Below are 18,916 nucleotides of genomic sequence, written 5' to 3'. Positions count from 1 at the left end.
AAGGATACATTCCTTCAAATGGCAACACAGTGATTCACACTGAAGTAACATTTTACTGTAAATGAAACTTTTTCCAATTTTAATTTCTGATATAGCACATAGCATTACTTATAAAACATAGAAGAAATATATTGAGTATTAGCATTTTCTCATTCATGTCTCCTTTCTAGAAATCTTGAGAGTGAAACCAGTATGGTATGAGGGCCAGCAATCTTTTAGATGTAGCTTCTCAAACCTCTACTATTCCCTTGGTAGAACTGATGTGGATGGGGTGGGAATAGGAATGGGTACAAAGTGGCATTCATCCTGTGGTGGATCATATTTTGAGAAAATTGCTTTGGCCTGAAGAGACCATTAAACTAAGAAGCACAAAAGAATAAAGGCAACTAACTGAATGTGTTCTCTGTTCCAGACACTGTGTTTGATATATAGGCCCTTTTATTTCATGTTCACAGGTAACCTAAGAGAATTTATCCACATATTACAGATGAGGAAACAAAGAGTTTCAGAAATTTGTCCAAGATCACACACACACACAAAAAAAGGTTGAGATTTAAACAAAGGTAGTCAAATTTCAAAGCTCACCTTCTCAACCAGTGCATTAGCCTGTACATCTAGATGGGGTTAGGATAGTCTGCAAAGACAAACCTGGGAATCATGCCTAACCAACCAGGCTGGGAAGGATTCCTGAGCAAGAAGAAGAAATGTATTCCTTTCCTCTTCTTTTGCCTTCCTCTGTTCACACTCAACATTTATGTCATATCTCTAGCCAGCCTGCTACAAAATCGTCATCATCTCAAATTGGCACAAGTGGACTTGGTATAATTAATTTGACCAATAGGACAAATAAAAAGCAAACTAAATTTCATCTTCAAATTTTTCATGTATTAGTTTTGTGAAAACACTTTCATAATAAAGCATAATAGCTTAGCCTCTTGAAATAAAAATTGCTGTAACTTACACTGGGAGTTTATATTGAAAGAAAAAATTATGGCACATACTTTAAGGAGATGAACAGTGTGGCTCAGCCCGAACTTGAATAGGTTGCTATCCTATACAGAACTTCTCAAGGTCTTTGCATACATGGAATTCTAATAGAGTGGTTTCCACTGAACCAGATCCTTTGAGAGAGTCAGACAATAATAAATAGCTATTCTGATTTAAAAGATACTTAAAAAATTTCTTTCCATGACCAGAGTCATTATTTTTACTTACCATAAAAGTGAGATATGCTAATTGTACAAAAATTGAGCGATTCAAAAAAGTTAAAAAGAGCTAAATCAACTAAAATCTCCCTAAGAGAAAACCATTGTTAACATATCAGTGAACACATTTCTTTTTGTCTCTTCATAAATTTATTTTGTATTTAGATGTAGATGGATAACTGTCCCCAAGACCCAGATGACATTATCCTAGAGATGATGCTATTAATATAGTAGGCTTTTGGGGAATAATATCACATTTTAGTCATTCAAAGAAAAGCAAGGTTAAGAAAACATCTTGTAGGGCTTCCCTGGTGGCGCAGTGGTTGAGAGTCCACCTGCTGATGCAGGGGACACGGGTTCGTGCTCCAGTCTGGGAAGATCCCACATGCCGCAGAGTGGCTAGGCCCGTGAGCCATGGCCGCTGAGCCTGCACGTCCGGAGCCTGTACTCCGCAACGGGAGAGGCCACAGCAGTGAGAGGCCCGCGTACCGCCAAAAAAAAAAAAAAAAAAAGAAAGAAAACATCTTGTAAATATAACAACTGAAAATTCAGAGCTATATCACATAGATATTTGGCATGTATATTTCCTGTGAAGCATCAGCATTTAGAAATCTTTTCTTCCTTTTTTTTGAATAATGGCAATTTTGGAAAGAAGAACAAGAGCAAATGCTACATACTTGTCATTTATAGCTTCCCTTGTTTTTATCCTGTTAACCTCAGAGATACACAGTATGGAGCTGAGATACCAGCTCTCTTTGTGGCTTTGCCAGTGATAAGTCATCATGGCTTATTTCATTCTTTCTTTGATTCATTTAGTCAACAAACATTTAATGAGCATTTATCCTTTGTCAGGCACAGTGGACAAAAAATCCCCAGTCTTGGGTTGCTTACAGACTGGTGAAAAGAGACAGATACTAAACAAGTAATCAGAATAAATATTTGGTGCATTAGCTTGTGATAAGAGCTATAGAGAACACTAAAAAAGGGAAGGGAGAAGTAGGTGGATTACTCTTTTATGTAGACTGGTGTGAGGAGAGACTTTCTGATTAGGAAACATTTGAGCAGAGAATTTAGGGAACTGAGAGGGCAAGCCCTGAGGATAACTGTGAGACAATATTCAGGCAGAAGAATAGCATGTGCAAATGGCCTGAAGCAAGAGCTTGCTGTTATGCTCAAGGAGCAGCAAGATGGCCAGTGTGACCTGAGCACAGTGAGCAAGGAGGAAGTGAGGCTTACAGGGAATGGGGTTTCAGATAATGTAGGGCCTTGTCAGACTGTGTGACAGCTTTGTCTTTTACCATGAGTGAGATGGGAAGCTACTGCAGTGTTTTGAATAGAGAAGTGACATGATGTGGCCTTGTTTTAAAGATAACATTTGATCTACCCAAGGTACATGTAGAGAGACCATCACTGAATGCCCATGCGGTGGCACTTTCTCATTTAAGGTCCCAATAACTCCATACAGTAGGTGGCGTTATCCTCAGCAAGAACTGGGCCTCAGAGCAGTTACTCAACTAACTGCCTAAGAGGACTGAGAGAGGCCTTAAGTGGAGTCAGGATTTAAGTCCAGACCTGTTACCCTAAAGCCAGGGTTCTTTCCTCCTAACCTGTGCACAAGTTAAAATGTGTGTTACCATCTCTAAAGAGAATAAGTTGTACATTAGGTGTGTGATCTACTTTTCAGTCATTTACCTGGGTAAGACTCTAAAGAGGGAATATGATCGGATTTCTTCTCCTCTGAGTGTTAGTACTCTGACACAGCTCATTTTTCATGTCGTCTTTCTTATCCAGATTTCTTTTAGAAGTGGGTTTTCACATTTTTGTATTTTATTAAACTATAACTGAATTCATTTATGTCACACTAATCTGTCATCTCAAAGAGTTTCACAAATGGAGTAGCGGGCCTTTAGCTGTTTAAGGCATTTTCAAATATCTATTTTCCCCTCTAACCTGTCATGTAGATTCTCAGATGCTGGCAGCAAACTGAGACCTATTTATCTGAAGTGTCCTCATGTTTTCTTCTAAAGAGCTTGCCACATTAATGTTCTCTCAATGGAATTCAGTCTGTCTATGTGTACATGAGAAAGACACTTAAAAGACCTTCACTATCCCTGCAGCTAAAGCAGTAAACAATTCACAACTAAAGAGGAGACAGCCACACTTCAGCTGAAAAGCAGAAAGAGCTTATCATGTTATTTCTCCAAGGCTTTCATTAGTTCAGAAAAACATGGGCTGTTTGGTATTATCTTGAGAATTCTGTGGTTTGAGAACACTCAATGGTAACGCTTTTACATTGCCATTAAGTGATTAGCTCAGTTATCTCTCCTTTTCCTTGCAAGTCACCTTGTTGAAACATTGTGTAAAACAGTGAACACAGACCAGCAGCCTGTCTGAGGAATGTCATCTGGAGGACCCAAGCTCTCTCCAGAGCCACCAAGAGCCATGTGGGGCTGCAACAGAGGCTTGGAAGCATTGGGGATATCAAGGTTCAGCTTAGGTCTCCCAGTTAGTATAACTAAGGAGTAAGGTTTAAGGTCAGACAGGATTAAAGCCATCATGCCTATTTGAGGTCAGACAGGATTAAAGCCATCATGCCTATTTGAGAGGAAAAGAAAAGTAGTTTCCAAAGTCTTTAGAAAGAAAACTTGTTACTTTTTTTTTTTTAAATGGAAGGAAGGGAAAGACTGTGAGATAAAAAGAAAAAATAACAGTACATAAATTTTCAGTCTCAGCAGAGACAAGGGTCTATCACTGAATTAAATAACTCTAGAAATGTTTGTGGACTAGGACTAAAAAGAGGAAAAGCATACAGGACAGTATGGTCCTACTTTTTCCACACTCGAAGTAAAACTGGAGAAGGAATTCGTTTTTATTTTTACTTTTCTGATTGAAGGAGAAAAACTGTACAGTATACTCAAACACATTATCTGAAATGAAATGAAATAATACAGTGAGAATCAAATACACTTTCCCTCTTCTAATCCCAGTGGGCACAAAACTAATTGGCAATCCAGTTAGTGAAAATGCATCAGTTCCAGTGGAATGAGATTGGGCAATAGCTATGAGCCCTGGATTTCAAACCCAGCTCCAGCAAGCCTTTACTGTGATACAGGTGGTGTTTGGGGTGTCATTTCAGTGCTCCATGCACCTGTTAATTTGGGGTTAAGAATGCATTCTGTTATATTAACTCTGTGGGGGTTTTTTTCCTCACTTACTCCCTTCTGGCTTTCTTTAAGGTCCAATTGAAAAGTGAAGAATCCAAAACCTTTGCAATGAAAATTCTCAAGAAACGCCACATTGTGGATACGAGACAGCAGGAGCACATCCGCTCGGAGAAGCAGATCATGCAAGGGGCTCATTCCGATTTCATAGTGAGGTAAAGACCCTGCCCCAGGGCTCAAGTCCCCAACTCCAAGTGGAAAAGCAACCACATTTGCACTCACTGTTACACATTTGATTCACACAAAGAAACATATTTTTAAATCTGATTTTTAAAAGTTTTTACTAAATAAAAAAACACTAGGGCTTCCCTGGTGGTGCACTGGTTGAGAGTCCGCCTGCCGATGCAGGGGACACGGGTTCGTGCCCCGGTCCGGGAGAATCCCACATGCCGCGGAGCAGCTAGGCCCGTGAGCCATGGCCGCTGAGCCTGCACGTCCGGAGCCTGTGCTCTGCAACGGGAGAGGCCACAACAGTGAGAGGCCCGAGTACTGCAAAAAAAAAAAAAAAACAGAAAAACACTAAAATTTTGATTCTTTTTTTTTTTTTTTAATGAGAATCAGATTCTGTGAAAAGAACATGTTTTTCCCAAAGGAGATATCAGAGTTCTTAATGTTCCATTTTTATCCTGTTATTCCAAGAACTCTGCATAGACCTCTGGTGTGTGAAAGACAAAATACCAAAAATCAAACTATTTTACCTTGAATATTGTTTATTTGAATATTTTTTGAAGTTGTTAAAAAATGAAATGACTATCCCATCTCAGTATTTTGAGAGCACTGATAAGACAATGGGAGTTTTTTTTTTTTTTTTTTTAATACGCAGAAGCTTTTCTAGTTAATTTGCCAGTGGCACTTGATGAAAACAGGGTATCACATGAATTTAAGTGAACAGTGCATAAATGTCATACACATCTATATTTTAAAGTGTCATCTACTGAATATCCATGCACACTGCATGTTTATGACCACTAAATATTGCTCAAGAGGCCACACTTGAAACGTTAGCCAAATTGGAATTACAGGAACCCCAGGAAGCCCTCTTGGTTCATAATCATTTGGATTAATCCATTTCAAAGGAGAGACTACCCCCTACAGTGTGAAAATCTTAGTCATGAGCCATCGCTTCCTTTTTCCTCTTTGTGAATTTAGATCTTTCTCATTCTTTTAATAAAATTTCAAGCTTGGTAAATCAAGAGTAAGACTGTAATCCAGGCACTGAAAACATTTACATGCTTTTAAAAGACAGTAACGTTTATAATCTTTGTTTTCTTACTTGCAATTCACAGATTATACAGAACATTTAAGGACAGCAAATATTTGTATATGTTGATGGAAGCTTGCCTAGGTGGAGAGCTCTGGACCATTCTCAGGGATCGGTAAGAGTTTTAAGAAATTTCTATCATGTCTTTGAAAATGTAGTTGACTGTGATGGTTTGTAAGAAGAGTCAATTTTTATAAAGTATAAAAGTCATATTTACATACGCTTGTATTTCAAAATGTAAATATGGGTCACAAACCACTATCTACATGTGATTTACTGTAAATAGGAAACTCACTCTGTTTCAGATTTGTAACCAATGATATAGGATTAGTCCACCATAAAAATGGTACCTGTCAAGGTACATGCAGAGGCTTTAGTTTAACTTGAATATCACAATCAGACAACTATATACCTAGAATTCACTTCATTGCTGTTAACAATGAAGAGAATTAAAGTTATTTTTTAGTTGCAATCTAGATTAACTGTCAGTTGGATTGTCCCACTCATTCTCCAGATGGGCTATCTTTCCTAACACTGGGAATTTTTTCCAAAGTAACTTTTCCCTCTACCTTTACATTGCTCTTTGGTTTCAAAATTAACAGAAGTTTCCAACCATCCCTTTCAGGACTTACCTGGTCTTAGGAAGAAAAGGAACCCACTTACACTCCTCTTTGCCCTTTCAGGGCAAGTAAAGTTGGTCTCTTTAGCGCTTATTTGTTTTTTTTTAATTATTCAAAATTAATTTTCTATTTCCTATTTATGTATAGCAAACTATCTTTTTAAAAAAATATTCTACCAACCCTAAATATTTACTTAAAAAAAACTACAATTTTCTGTGAATGACCTAATAACATTCAAAAGGCATCTTTGTTCCTCTGAATATTCACCTTTAGACATCCTTTTCTTTTCTTATTTGTTACAGTCTCACCCCACAGACTCTCCTTCATCAGGTAACATCTTTCAGACTCAGCTATAGACAGCCCTAATGTCCCCAGAAAGCCATATTATTTTTTGACAGTTTATTATTTTGTAGATATCCCAGAATAGAACAACTAGTTCTTTATAAACTATTGCTTTGAAGTCTCATTCCTAATTGTATCCTTATGGTACCTTCATATCTTTGTACCCACTGCCCTTTCAGGTCTTTTATTCCCATTGCCTTACTTGTATATGACAAATGGGTTTCTTTTTACCTTATTGTGTCCTATTACATTAATGTTTTTTTTTTCTTAAATTCAAGGTAAATATGCCTATAAGGGAATGTGTCATTTTGGCACTAGGGGACAGGGTTAACATCTGTACTGAGCTATTATATCATAGTGTATTACTACATTACTGTTAATTAATTTTGGGGTACAGATTATACACCAGGCATTGTGATAGAGGCTGGGGATAAAATGATAAATAAAACAGTTGTGGTCCCATGCCTCATAACTTACAGGATGTAGCAGAAAGTTAATATTCTGATTTGTGAGTTAATATCTGATTTACCCTAATGTGCTTCTACTGTATTATTTTTGACCTGACCTTCCAATACACTGATTTATTTGAAATCTCTTCCCTACTTTGTTCTAATTAGAATAGGAGATTTACGGGTAGAAGTAAACATTAAAGCAATAATAAGCCACTTAGGGAAAGGAACAGTGATTTTAAACTTCTATTAACTTCTTTAACAAGACACCAACAACAATAAAATTTTTTTAAAATAGTTTTAAAAATAATAATAAAGGTTAACCTAAAGTCCACTCAAACATGCATAGACATCAATATTTAACTTATTTTTTGCAAGAAAACTGTTTCATATTTCTCCTTATTTAACTTGATTTTGCATTTTTGGGGTACATAAATGCTAGCCAAGGCTTACAAGTGAGATGTATTTGGATTTGTCATGGTAGCAAAGGAATGCTATCAAGAAGCAGTTTGTCTTGGGAGGAGTGGATGGAGGAGATCAGTGATGGTCCTTTCTCTGCCTCCACCAGACTGCTTACCCTTTCTTTTGTCTTCCCTTTTATCATCCTTGGGTTTGGGGTACACAGTTGCTGAGTCCCTCCAGTGTACTAAATATTCATTAAGGAGGCATGATCTGGAGAAATAGCAGCTACCTGATCCTTCCTAAAAATTCAGAGGGGCTGAAGCCTTGACATTAAAAGAAATGAAGCTATCGTATATAAAATCATCTTGGACTCATTGTCCTCTGCCAACTTTCTTTTTTAGATATTCAATATGTATGTAGACTTACTGCTTTTATTCCAAGAGACTTTTTTTTTTCCTACGCAAGAAATTGCTAAAGGAAAAGCATAGTTTTGGACATCCAGGCTCCAATTAATACTGTCACAGACTAGCTTTCTCATTGCTTGTTTAAACTGGGGCTGAAAAATCCTAAAGATTAACTGTTAGAACCAAAAAAATGCCGAGAGAAAAAGGAAATTAATTATGCTGTTTGTCACAGTGTATATAAAAGTATCCTTAGTCAAAATAAACCTTTTTGTTCAGTTCCTTTAATTTTCCTCTTGTGTCCCAGTAAGTAAGGGAGAAGCTATTCTGAGAGCATAAAGGAAATGTATTGGTGGTAAGGTTAATGTGAAGGAAGGATTGTGTGACCACTGAGCCTCAGGGATTTAGCGCAGGAAGTCTCCTATAGCAATGACATCCTCCTTCCTTCACCTAGCAGCTGAGCTGACCATTTCCTGCCTCTCACTCTTTCTTCTCATCAGCATAGAAAAAGAACACAGAGCAGTTTTTTTATTTGTTGTCAAGAAGTAGGAATTAAAATGATACCATATATACAAACAGATTTTGAGGACTATTAATTTTTTTTTAATCTTTGAAATAGGAACTACAGCACTGAAATGTTAATTGTTGCAATTTCCCTGGTTTGTCCTTTATTAGCTATCATGTTTTATCTTCTAGTTTGTGACTTTTTTCCACAAATTCTGTTCCATTATTTGGAATAGATTGCTACAAACTATATTTACTTCCCCTCTATAACAGTTACAGAATTGTCAACCACAACTTTCTTAAAAATGTAAGTGGTTGATATATATATATATATATATATATATATATATATAGAGAGAGAGAGAGAGAGAGAGGTTATTAGTATATATTACATATTAATATTAGTATTTAATACATATTCTAATATCATTTACTTAATTTGAGTTTTTTAAAGTGTATGTTAATTTTTCCTACAGAATGTATTAATTACACAAGAAACCATAATCATCACATCTTTCTGGTCTTGAGTCTTCTGGGATGTGTTTTATAAGCCAGCAAGTGACTTTCTATATATATTCTCCTTTATTCCAGCTATTTTATGGGAGGTGATTACTTAAGTTCCATCTTAGATGACCCATTAGGTGGAATCTGTGTCATTTCTTAATTTGCTTGAAAGTACTTTAAGGAAATGAGTCTGTTTTCATAATAATTTAGCCTTCCTACTTTGTCAATAAGCCTGTAGCATGCTTCAGGTTTATATACTCACTAATGATTGTTGTCACTAGTCAATGAAAAGAGGGAACTTGTCTTTCAGTGAGAGATGCTTTGTCTTTGTTACATTCTGCCATTTCAGGACTTGGTTATGACAAGTTTATTAAACACTGTGATTAAATTTTAATTTGAGTATATCAATAAGTATACATAACCCTCAAATCCCCTGAAGCAAATTGTTGTTATCTACTGCCATCTATCTAAGATAAAACACCTACTCACTCCCGAAGAGGATATGAGGACCTATCCCTTACTTGTTAATTGAAATGACACAACTGTCAAGGCATAATTTATTATTTCAAAGAGCTATATAGGGGAATTATTTCTTTCTTTAAGCAACTTTACCTGTTGATAAAACAAGCTTTTGTTTTAAATCAAATTTACCTTGTCATTTCCAATTCTAATAGTAATTTTTCATTGTGAATCACTCTAATGCTATGTTTTTTGACTGCTTTCCAAAAGGGTATTTTAAAATTCACAAATTACCTACATCAAATATTTAGTGATGAAACTGTGTTGCTGGTAAACATTTTGTGTGCATATATTGTGTTGATTTATCACATAACACAGAAACAGATTTGAGACAAATTTTTTATTTAATTTTTAAAATCAGTTACAAATATATTTATATATGGGAGATACTCAATACAGATCTGTTGAAGGGCTGGAAACCAGCTTTCTAGAGCCCTCCAAATTCCAAAATGGCTCAGAAACAAGCTGTAAAGAACTGAAGACCCAGTGATGGATGTTTATGGTCAGTTCCCTTCATGACAAAAAAAGGAGGGTTTTGATTGGTAAGCAATATAAGGATAATTTTCACCTGTACACTTGTGAGAAGCATGGAGAAAGTGAAAAGAACAGAGATTAGCAGAAAACGCTTCAGAGCTGACTCACGGCAATTAGCCTTTGCAGTGAGAAGCAGCAAATATTGGGTTGGCCCAAAAGTTCGTTCAGGTAACGGAAAAACCCGAACGAACATTTTGGCCAATCCAATATTTCAGTAGTAGTGATAGAGTTGCGAACTCCCATCCCCAAAAGACTGTCCTATATCAGTCACTTTTCCTAGATTAAGACACTGGAGGCGCTAAAGAAGAGTTTTTTGGTGCTCAATAATAATGGCTACTACTTACTGAGTACCAGATGTGTGCCAGGCACTTATTCTAATACACGCCTCAAATTCTTTGTATCCTCACAACCACCCAAAGAGAGAGTTTCTGTTATTAGCCTGATTTTGCACATGACAACACTAAGACCTGGAGAGGTACAGTTAGTTACTCAAGATTAAACAGTAAGTGGAGGCCAGATTTGAGCCCAGGATTTTGCTTCATTCAGAGTCCACATTAGTAACCTACTGCCTCCTCTGATGAATTTGAGTTTGTATTAGGGTTTTTTTTTTGTCTTTCTGCTAATGATCAGCTTGTTCAGAATATAAATATGAATACCATTCAGAGATGTCATGAGAAATTGATCTCTCATTAAGTGTGTACTCTCTTTACAGAAACAATGCATTTGTCCATTTGGTTCCGTTTTATTAACAACTGAATATTAAGGGAAACAGATCTGTTGCCCAGCATCGCAACTGCAGAAATAACTCTTCTTCTAACAGGAAGCAAGAATTGTAGACTTTTGAAAAGGCCCACCCATATTGCAATTAGACAGTCCTGATACAAGGAAGTAATCAATTTTCGTATTAAAACAAGGCATGTAATGTGAAAAAAGACACAGCTCTATTCCATGTACTGTTTTGTTTAGATTGTTTTGCTTTGCAGTGCTCTCCATTGAGAAGGGATTGAAGTCATATACAGCACTCAGTATAAAGTTTCTCATTAATTATCTACACATGGATGCTTACTATTTCGGGCAAATGATCTCTCAAAGAAATATGCTGCTCTTGATAGACAAACATACTTAATTAAAGACAAAGATGAAAGGACCTTTAAGGTACTATTCTAATCCCTTTCCCAATACACAGGATTATATAGTGTTGGTTCTGCAAAGATAGCTCCAAGTCAGAAAACAATTGCAGCATAATGTATACCATTCATTTCCTAATATAGATGCAATTCTTCTCAAACTTTTTCTTGTCCTTATAAATTCACAATTGTTCCATCCAGATATTGTTGAAGAGAGATACTAGAAACTTAGTGATTACAGTTAAGACTCTAGTATCTAGAGGAGTAGATATCATCATGCCCTGAATTGTATTTCAAAAGAAGGATATTCCCTTTGGGAAGAGCTAATTATTTCAGTGACAACTCAGGGGACATTAGTAGTTAAAATGAAGACTATAACGTTTCTGGAAGACACTGCCTATTTCTAAAACATGACCTGAAAGATGGCTGCTTTAGCCTTAGATCCACTGATAAATTTTGCAAGATAGCAGCCGTATCCTACTTTTCGGTTTGTTAGAATTTATTTCTCAATATTGAAAAAGAAGCAAATGTGAGCAAGATGCAAACTGGTATCAGTGACTCTCATGAAAGCAAGCTCTGGGCCTCCGCTTTGCTGCATGTTCCCCAAAACCACCTGAGTGCTTGCTGTCCTGTTACATCTTAGCCAACTCAAGAGCTGATGTTCATACTAATGTTCTTGAATTTTCATGAAATTATTTAATTGCATTTACTACTACTTGGGAAAGAAGAGGGAGAAAAAAAAAAGCAGTTTATCTTTCTAAGGGATTCCATGGGGGAAAAAAAAACAGGTAAAGTATAAAGGTTCTGCCCTAGAACTAAGGAGTCAACCTTAGATGCCAAGGTTTTTTCCTTTACTGTTATTTCATTAAATAAACACACACACATGCACACATACATGTACAGAGAGACAAAAAGCTTTCTTGCTAAACATCACAATCAAGTTTAATAAACATTCCCTTCCAATTACCTTTTTCCTTCTTATCTTTTAGCTCCATCTTTTCCTTGTAATAAGAAGGCAGTAGCATAGGAAATAGATATTATTTTTCTTGCTGACAAGTTTCAGACAGAATACTTAGATTGCGATCTGTTATCAGTAGCATTGTAACTCATTTCCAAAGTGGTTCTTTGAAAACATTAACTTTTATTCACACTCATGAGCCACATCTCTATTATTTAGAAAGATTAAAAAAACAAACTAAGAATAAATATGACTAAACTCATAAACCCTTCTTTAAAAAACACCCCTTGCTAGACGAGGTCTAAAATAGGATTTGCCTCTCTTCTGCCCACCTCTGTAACTCTGCCTTTTAACACTGGAGTGGGCTGTTGTGAGGAATCCACGAAGTACATGAAACGTGGTATGTGGTTGACCTCTTCAGTATATTCAGGAAGTTAGATTTAACCATCCTACTCATAAGGGCAAAGAATTCCTTGACTTAACCCTCAGATGCTTTTAAAAACCCAGTATGCAAAGGTAGCCCTATGACATTTGGCCACTAGGACACTGGTCTCTGGGGTCACATTCTGGCATAGGAATATAGTGACATAAGAAACTGACCCTTATTAGACAAACTAATTTCTTGCCTACTTTTTATTCCATTTTCTGTGTCTTAGAGGTTCATTTGAAGATTCTACAACCAGATTTTACACAGCATGTGTGGTAGAAGCTTTTGCCTATCTTCATTCCAAAGGAATCATTTACAGGGACCTCAAGCCAGAAAATCTCATCCTAGACCACCGAGGTTACGCCAAATTGGTCAGTGTGTTTCACACATGGTTTCTGCCCTGCACTTTAAAATACTGGCTAATGAACAGCCTGTAGCGTTACTGTTTTCAACTAACTATTCTTTCAAGTTATGTAAAGGTTATGAGAAATTAAATTGGCAAGGTTTGAATTAATAATATGCTGGCAAAACATGCTTAAATAGGCTCACGCTTGCTTGCATGTGTTCGTAGACCCAGAAAAGCTTTGTAGAAGTCCTATGTCTAGCTGGGTTTCTGCCATCCAACGGGAATAGGTCATATGTGGAGAACCATGAATCATTATCTTAGATTTAAGAATACTGTAATGCTAATGGAAAAAAAGGGCTTGCTGGCAATGTTATCCAGGCCATGTTAGTAATAATATTAGTAATAATAAAATTGGCCAAGAGCTCTAAAGATTTACAGTAGAAGGGAAGTTCTCTTATTTTAAAATGTGTAACTTTTGTAGACTTTGGATCTTTCAGTGTCTGATTTTTAAATTTTTGGAATTTTTATTCAACCTAAGATTTTCAAAGAAATCACATCAATGCTAGTTAATTATTTGTATTCTCAACCAGTTGTTTTAGAAAAAAAAGTGTTTTTCTGCATTTGAGGCTCCTGCTTCAAAAGTTTTCTAGAAAAATGAAGAATACGTTTCAATTTTATCTCTTTGTTTTCCAAGGACAGAGTTATTGGTCCCATAGCTTTGTAACTCAGCTTCTTCAACAATAAAAATGGCTTCTCAAATAAAACTAAATGAATTGTCAACTTCATTAAGTCCAGCAGATATCTGGAAAATATGCCTGAGTAAAGGAGAAATTATTTGTTTATACCCCAACCTCCACTGGCATAAAAGAAGGAAAAATGGAAAGTATTTCCATAAAGAAAAGTTTGCCTTTATTTTCGATGATGTGAATTTTATCCTATGTTAAGGTTTCAACTTTTCCTTTTGAAACTGAGCTTGAGCAGGGAGGCTTTGTTTGTTTGAAATATACAGAGGACTTCTTTTAGAAGACAGGACTACAATAGTTCGAATCTGTTTTTATTTTATTATTATCATCAGCATACTTCAACAAAGTAACTTTTTGCTTTTAAGCTTAATCAAAAGTGACTTGGAATATCTTGTTTTTTCTCTCTTTGTAAGGTTGATTTTGGCTTCGCAAAGAAAATAGGATTTGGAAAGAAAACATGGACTTTTTGTGGGACTCCAGAGTATGTAGCCCCAGAGATCATCCTGAACAAAGGCCATGACATTTCAGCCGACTATTGGTCACTGGGAATCCTAATGTATGAACTTCTGACTGGCAGGTATGGACATTGATAGAGAACTGCTGATAAAAATAGACCAGCAAACAGCTACACACTCCTGTCTTTGTCACTCTGACGAGACCATCTTAAAGTACTTTCACCAGATCTTGTTACCACACTTTTAAATTAGTTATGCAGATAACCAGGAATTCATAAAGTAAAAACTAAAATGGGTCAGATGAGGGGAACAAACCCAACATCAACTCTCATTATTTATACATATGTGAATGTGGAATCATCTAGTGTCTTTCTTTGAGATCTCTGAGCCTAGTCATTTAGCCAGCAAGGAAGATGAAAGTCATATAAAAATATAGTCAACTATTTATAGAAATGAGAACCTGTTAGCAATTGTTATATCTAAATGAAATGTAAATGCTTTGCAGATCTGTTGTGTAATGATATTGTAGTCATCAACAACTAAAAAAGGTACTGTGGATACGACCAGGTATGAAACGGACTATGAACTCAAGGAAAAGAGGAACAAATACGCCACCAAGCCCTGTGCTCAGGACAATAATTAAGAGGGTCATTATGAACTGAAGAGTTCAGAAGAAGGTTAAATTTGTCCAGGGAGGCTTTTGAAGAATGTAGGACTAGCTGGGCCTTGCAGGAAGAATATAGACAGCAAAGTTCACTCCAGGCAGAAAGGCAGGGCTTAAATAGAGGGGGAGCAGTGGGCAAAGACATGAAAAAGGTTCATGTTAAGAAATGACAGGAGATCCAAAAGAGTCATCTTTCAAGAATCATGATTGCTGTACCTCAGTGTTTGGACTCCATCGAGAGAGGGACTCATGGAGGATTTTCTGATAAAGGAGTGACATGTATGGTAGTATTTAAGGAAAACAAGCTGGCAGTAATGGGTAGAGCAAATTGGAAGAGGGATGGGGTGGCTAGTTTGAAGATAATTGCCATAATTCAGATCTAAGAAGAAGCATGCAGTGGAATGTGAGAGAATTACTTAAGAGAACTAAGTAGCTACAGTGAAAATGAGAGGAAGATGGGACTTTTAGTCTCATGGTTATTTGTGAGGATTCAGTGAATCTAGGAAGCACTCCATTGATGCTAACACCTACTACTAGTACTACCATTGCCAGGAACAGTTATGTGGTGGTTTTTATTTCACTTGTGGACATTTTTAATTTTATTTATTTATTTATTTATTTTTGGCTGCATTTGAGTCTTCGTTGCTGCACACGTGCTTCCTCTAGTTGCAGAGAGTGGGGGCTCTTTGTTGTGGTGCACAGTCTTCTCATTACAGTGGCCTCTCCTGTTGTGGAGCACAGGCTCTAGGCTCATGGGCTTTAGTAGTTGTGGCGCACGGGCTTAGCCACTCCGCAGCAGCACGTGGGATCTTCCCAGATCAGGGCTCGAACCCGTGTCCCTTGCACTGGCAGGTGGGCTCTCAACCACTGTGCCACCAGGGAAGCCCACTTGTGGGCATTTTACACCATTACTCATGAAACGAAACTCTTATGTTGACTTCAAATTAATAAACCTCGTTGGTGTTTTCTGTTAATTTTAGATGAAAGATACATAGGCAAAGGCAGCTAAATACCACAGGAGGAATGATTCAGAGAAACATGGGAAGAGTTCAAACTGTTATCTAGAATTTCTTTGCGGCTGTTGAAAGCACGATCTCTAAAATAGTAACTTCACAGATGTCTGTAAATGTTCATAGATGAAAAGTAGTAAACTTGCAGGGCTCAAGAACAGTACAAAGCTGAAAATCATATTATAAGCAACAGAAAAATAGAATAATAGCAATTAAAAACCCAGCCAGGGAGACAGTAGATAGACCTTAGGAAAAAAGAAAAAAGGATATAGAAATTATTACAGAAAGAAGATACAGAAGTCCAAGAAATAGGAAAAACAACTATGTGTATGAAGAGACAATTACAAGTGGGATACAAAACATACTCAATTACATGATAGAAAATTCATGACATAGACCAGTCACAGATGGTCTCAGTGGATCATTTTGATCAACAGTGACCATGGGGAAACAGAGTCATAACACCACCATGTGTCCTAGTGCAATTTCCTAGCTTCAATGATAAGGAATAATCATATAGTCTCTAAGCTACAAAAGCATGTCATATATGATGATGGGAGTGAGGATTAGAATTCAAGTTGGCCTCAACTTTCTCAATAGCACCTTTAATGCCAAAAGATAGAATATTAAGAACTACATAGTTCTGAGAGAGACAGAGTACAACTCAACTAATTTATGCGAAATTAAGTTATTCTTAAAATATAAAGACAACATATAAAGTGTGTACCCCAGGGCTTTCTTAGAAACACTACTGTATGACCAAGTCAACTAAGAGATGACTCAAAGTAGATTTGGTTATTGAGCAGAATGGAAATGTTATAGTCTTTGGCAATTTTAAAAGTTAAGGTGGGAGAGAGAAGGTAGGAATGACTATAGGAATACTTATTTCTCATAATTCACAATTAGGAATCTTCAGTATTTTTTACAATTGAATTATGTCGTTATAAAAAAGAAAACTCCAAGTTCAAAGTGTTTAAAATATTTTTTCTTTAAAATTTATTGGAGTATAGTTGATTTACAGTGTTGTGCGTCAGTTTCAGGTGTACAGCAAAGTGATTCAGTTATACATATAGCTATTCTTTAGATTCTTTTCTCATATAGGTTATTACAGAATATTGAGTAGAGTTCCCTGTGCTATACAGTAGGTTCTTGTTGGTTAATCTATCTTATGTATAGTAGCGTGTGTGTATTCATCCCTCCCTGCTACGTTTCCCCTTTGGTAACCATCAGTTTTTGATATCTGTAACTGCTTCTGTTTTGTAAATAAGTTCATTTGCTTTTTTTAAATTAGATTTCACATATGAGTGATATATGATATTTGTCTTTCTCTGGCTTACTTCACTTAGTGTGATAATCTCTAGGTCCATCCATGTTGCTGCAGATGGCATTATTTCATTCTTTTTTATGGCTGAGTAATATTCTACTGTATATATGTACCACACCTTCTTTATCCACTCCTTCACTGATGGACATTAAGGTTGCTTCCATGTCTTGCCTATTGTAAACAGTGCTGCTGTGAACATTGGGGTGTGTGTATCATGTTTTTCTCCAGATGTGTATGCCCAGGAATGGGATTGCTGGGTTATATGGTAATTCTATTTTTAGTTTTTTAAGGAACCTCCACACTGTTCTCCATAGTGGCTGGACCGATTTACATTCCCACCAACAGTGCAGGGAGGGTTCCTTTTTCTCCCCACCCTCTCCAGCACTTATTGTCTGTAGACTTCTTCATGATGGCCATTCTGACCAGGGGAGGTGACACCTCACTGTAGTTTTGATTTGCATTTCTCTGATAATTAGTGATGTTGAGCATCTTTTCACGTGCTTTTTGGCCATCTGTATATCTTTTTTGGATAAATGTCTATGTAGGTCTTCCACCCACTTTTTGATTGGGTTTTTTTTTTTTTTGATAGTAATCCCTGGGTGGTTGCTTCATTTGCAAATATTTTCTCCCATTCTGTGGGTTGTCTTTTCATTTTGTTTATGGTTTCCCTTTGCAAAAGCTTTTAATTAGGTCCCATTTGTTTATTTTTGTTTTCAATTTCTAGGAGGTGGATCCAAAAAGATTGCTGTGATTTATGTCAAAGAGTGTTCTTCCTATGTTTTCCTCTAGGAGTTTTATAGTATCAGCCTTATATTTAGGTCTTTGATCCATTTTGAGTTTTTGTGTTAGGGAGTGTTCTAATTTCGTTCTTTTACATGTAGCTGTCCAGTTTTCCCAGCACCACTTATTGAAGAGACTGTCTTTTCTCGCCTCCTTTGTTGTAGATTAATTGACCAGAGGTGCATGGGTATATTTCTGGGCAAAAACATTTTTTAATGTTGTTGGTGAAGAAGCACATATTGAAATTTAGCATTTTTTTTCAGTTTTATCCTCAGCTTAACTTCAAGTGAAATTAAATTGAATACTTTATTTTGAAAAGCATGTATATCATAATCCTGTGTCTCTCCATCTACATAGAGAAATGTATGAAATTTATATTCATCAAATGTCAATTATTTAGTGGTGTTGGTTTTTACTTTACTTTCTTCTACTTTATGTTTCACATATTGCCTGAATATCTTGGACAGAACATGCATGGCTTGCAAAAACCACAGGAGTCACTTAATAAAATTATGTTAGAAAGAACAAAAATCAATGCAAAAACATAAATTAGAACCAACATTAAGTTGATAACAAGAAAATCCAAGATGTGGTGGTTCTTCATGTTTAAAGTGAAAATAAAAACTGGCAAGTTAACTTGAGAGTAGAGAAAATATTCAATCATAACATTATGTAAAGAGAAAATTCTTAAATTCTAAGAATACTAAATAGAACTGGATGTTAATACATTATAAAAAGTGGTTTAATGTGACAGGTGACAGTTAATGACAAAGTATATAGAAAGTACTTGTTACAGAAAATAGGGACAAAACCTTAATGCAGATCCTATCACAGCCACAGCCCTTTTTAAGCAATTCATTGTTTTCAATTTTCTCAATAGAAGGAAATATTCTTTCTCAATATAAGGAATATTTGAACTGCTATTTTATGGATAGACAAAAAATAATCCAGAAAACGTCTTCCCCCAAGAAACGTGAATGAACCCTATATTCGGAGAATAATTAATTCCAAAGAAATCAGCTGTCAAGGCACATCATAACCTCCCTTCTGAACTGTGGGAAAGTTGATGGAAGGAGCTGACTTTAGTCACATCTGTATTCCCTGAGCCTGACACAAAGCC

General features: G+C 36.3%; 1 protein-coding gene across 2 annotated transcripts in view; it reads left to right on the top strand.

Annotated features, from left to right (window-relative positions):
- The window catches only part of PRKG1 (protein kinase cGMP-dependent 1), a 1,245,509-nt gene that overhangs the window by 1,221,263 nt on the left and 5,330 nt on the right, over positions 1–18,916 (top strand). For both annotated transcript variants that reach the window (XM_082633213.1, XM_082633214.1), the window contains exons 11-14: positions 4,442–4,581; positions 5,713–5,802; positions 12,704–12,845; positions 13,977–14,140. In XM_082633213.1, coding sequence (XP_082489339.1) covers positions 4,442–4,581; positions 5,713–5,802; positions 12,704–12,845; positions 13,977–14,140 — 536 coding nt within the window. The remainder of the gene's footprint in view (positions 1–4,441; positions 4,582–5,712; positions 5,803–12,703; positions 12,846–13,976; positions 14,141–18,916) is intronic.

The sequence above is a fragment of the Mesoplodon mirus genome (assembly GCF_964341445.2).
Source record: "Mesoplodon mirus genome assembly, chromosome: 2".
In the NCBI taxonomy this organism is placed as follows: Eukaryota; Metazoa; Chordata; class Mammalia; order Artiodactyla; family Ziphiidae; genus Mesoplodon; species Mesoplodon mirus.
The sequence above is the reverse complement of the archived record's forward strand: the minus strand, read 5'-3'. Positions and strand labels throughout refer to the sequence as shown.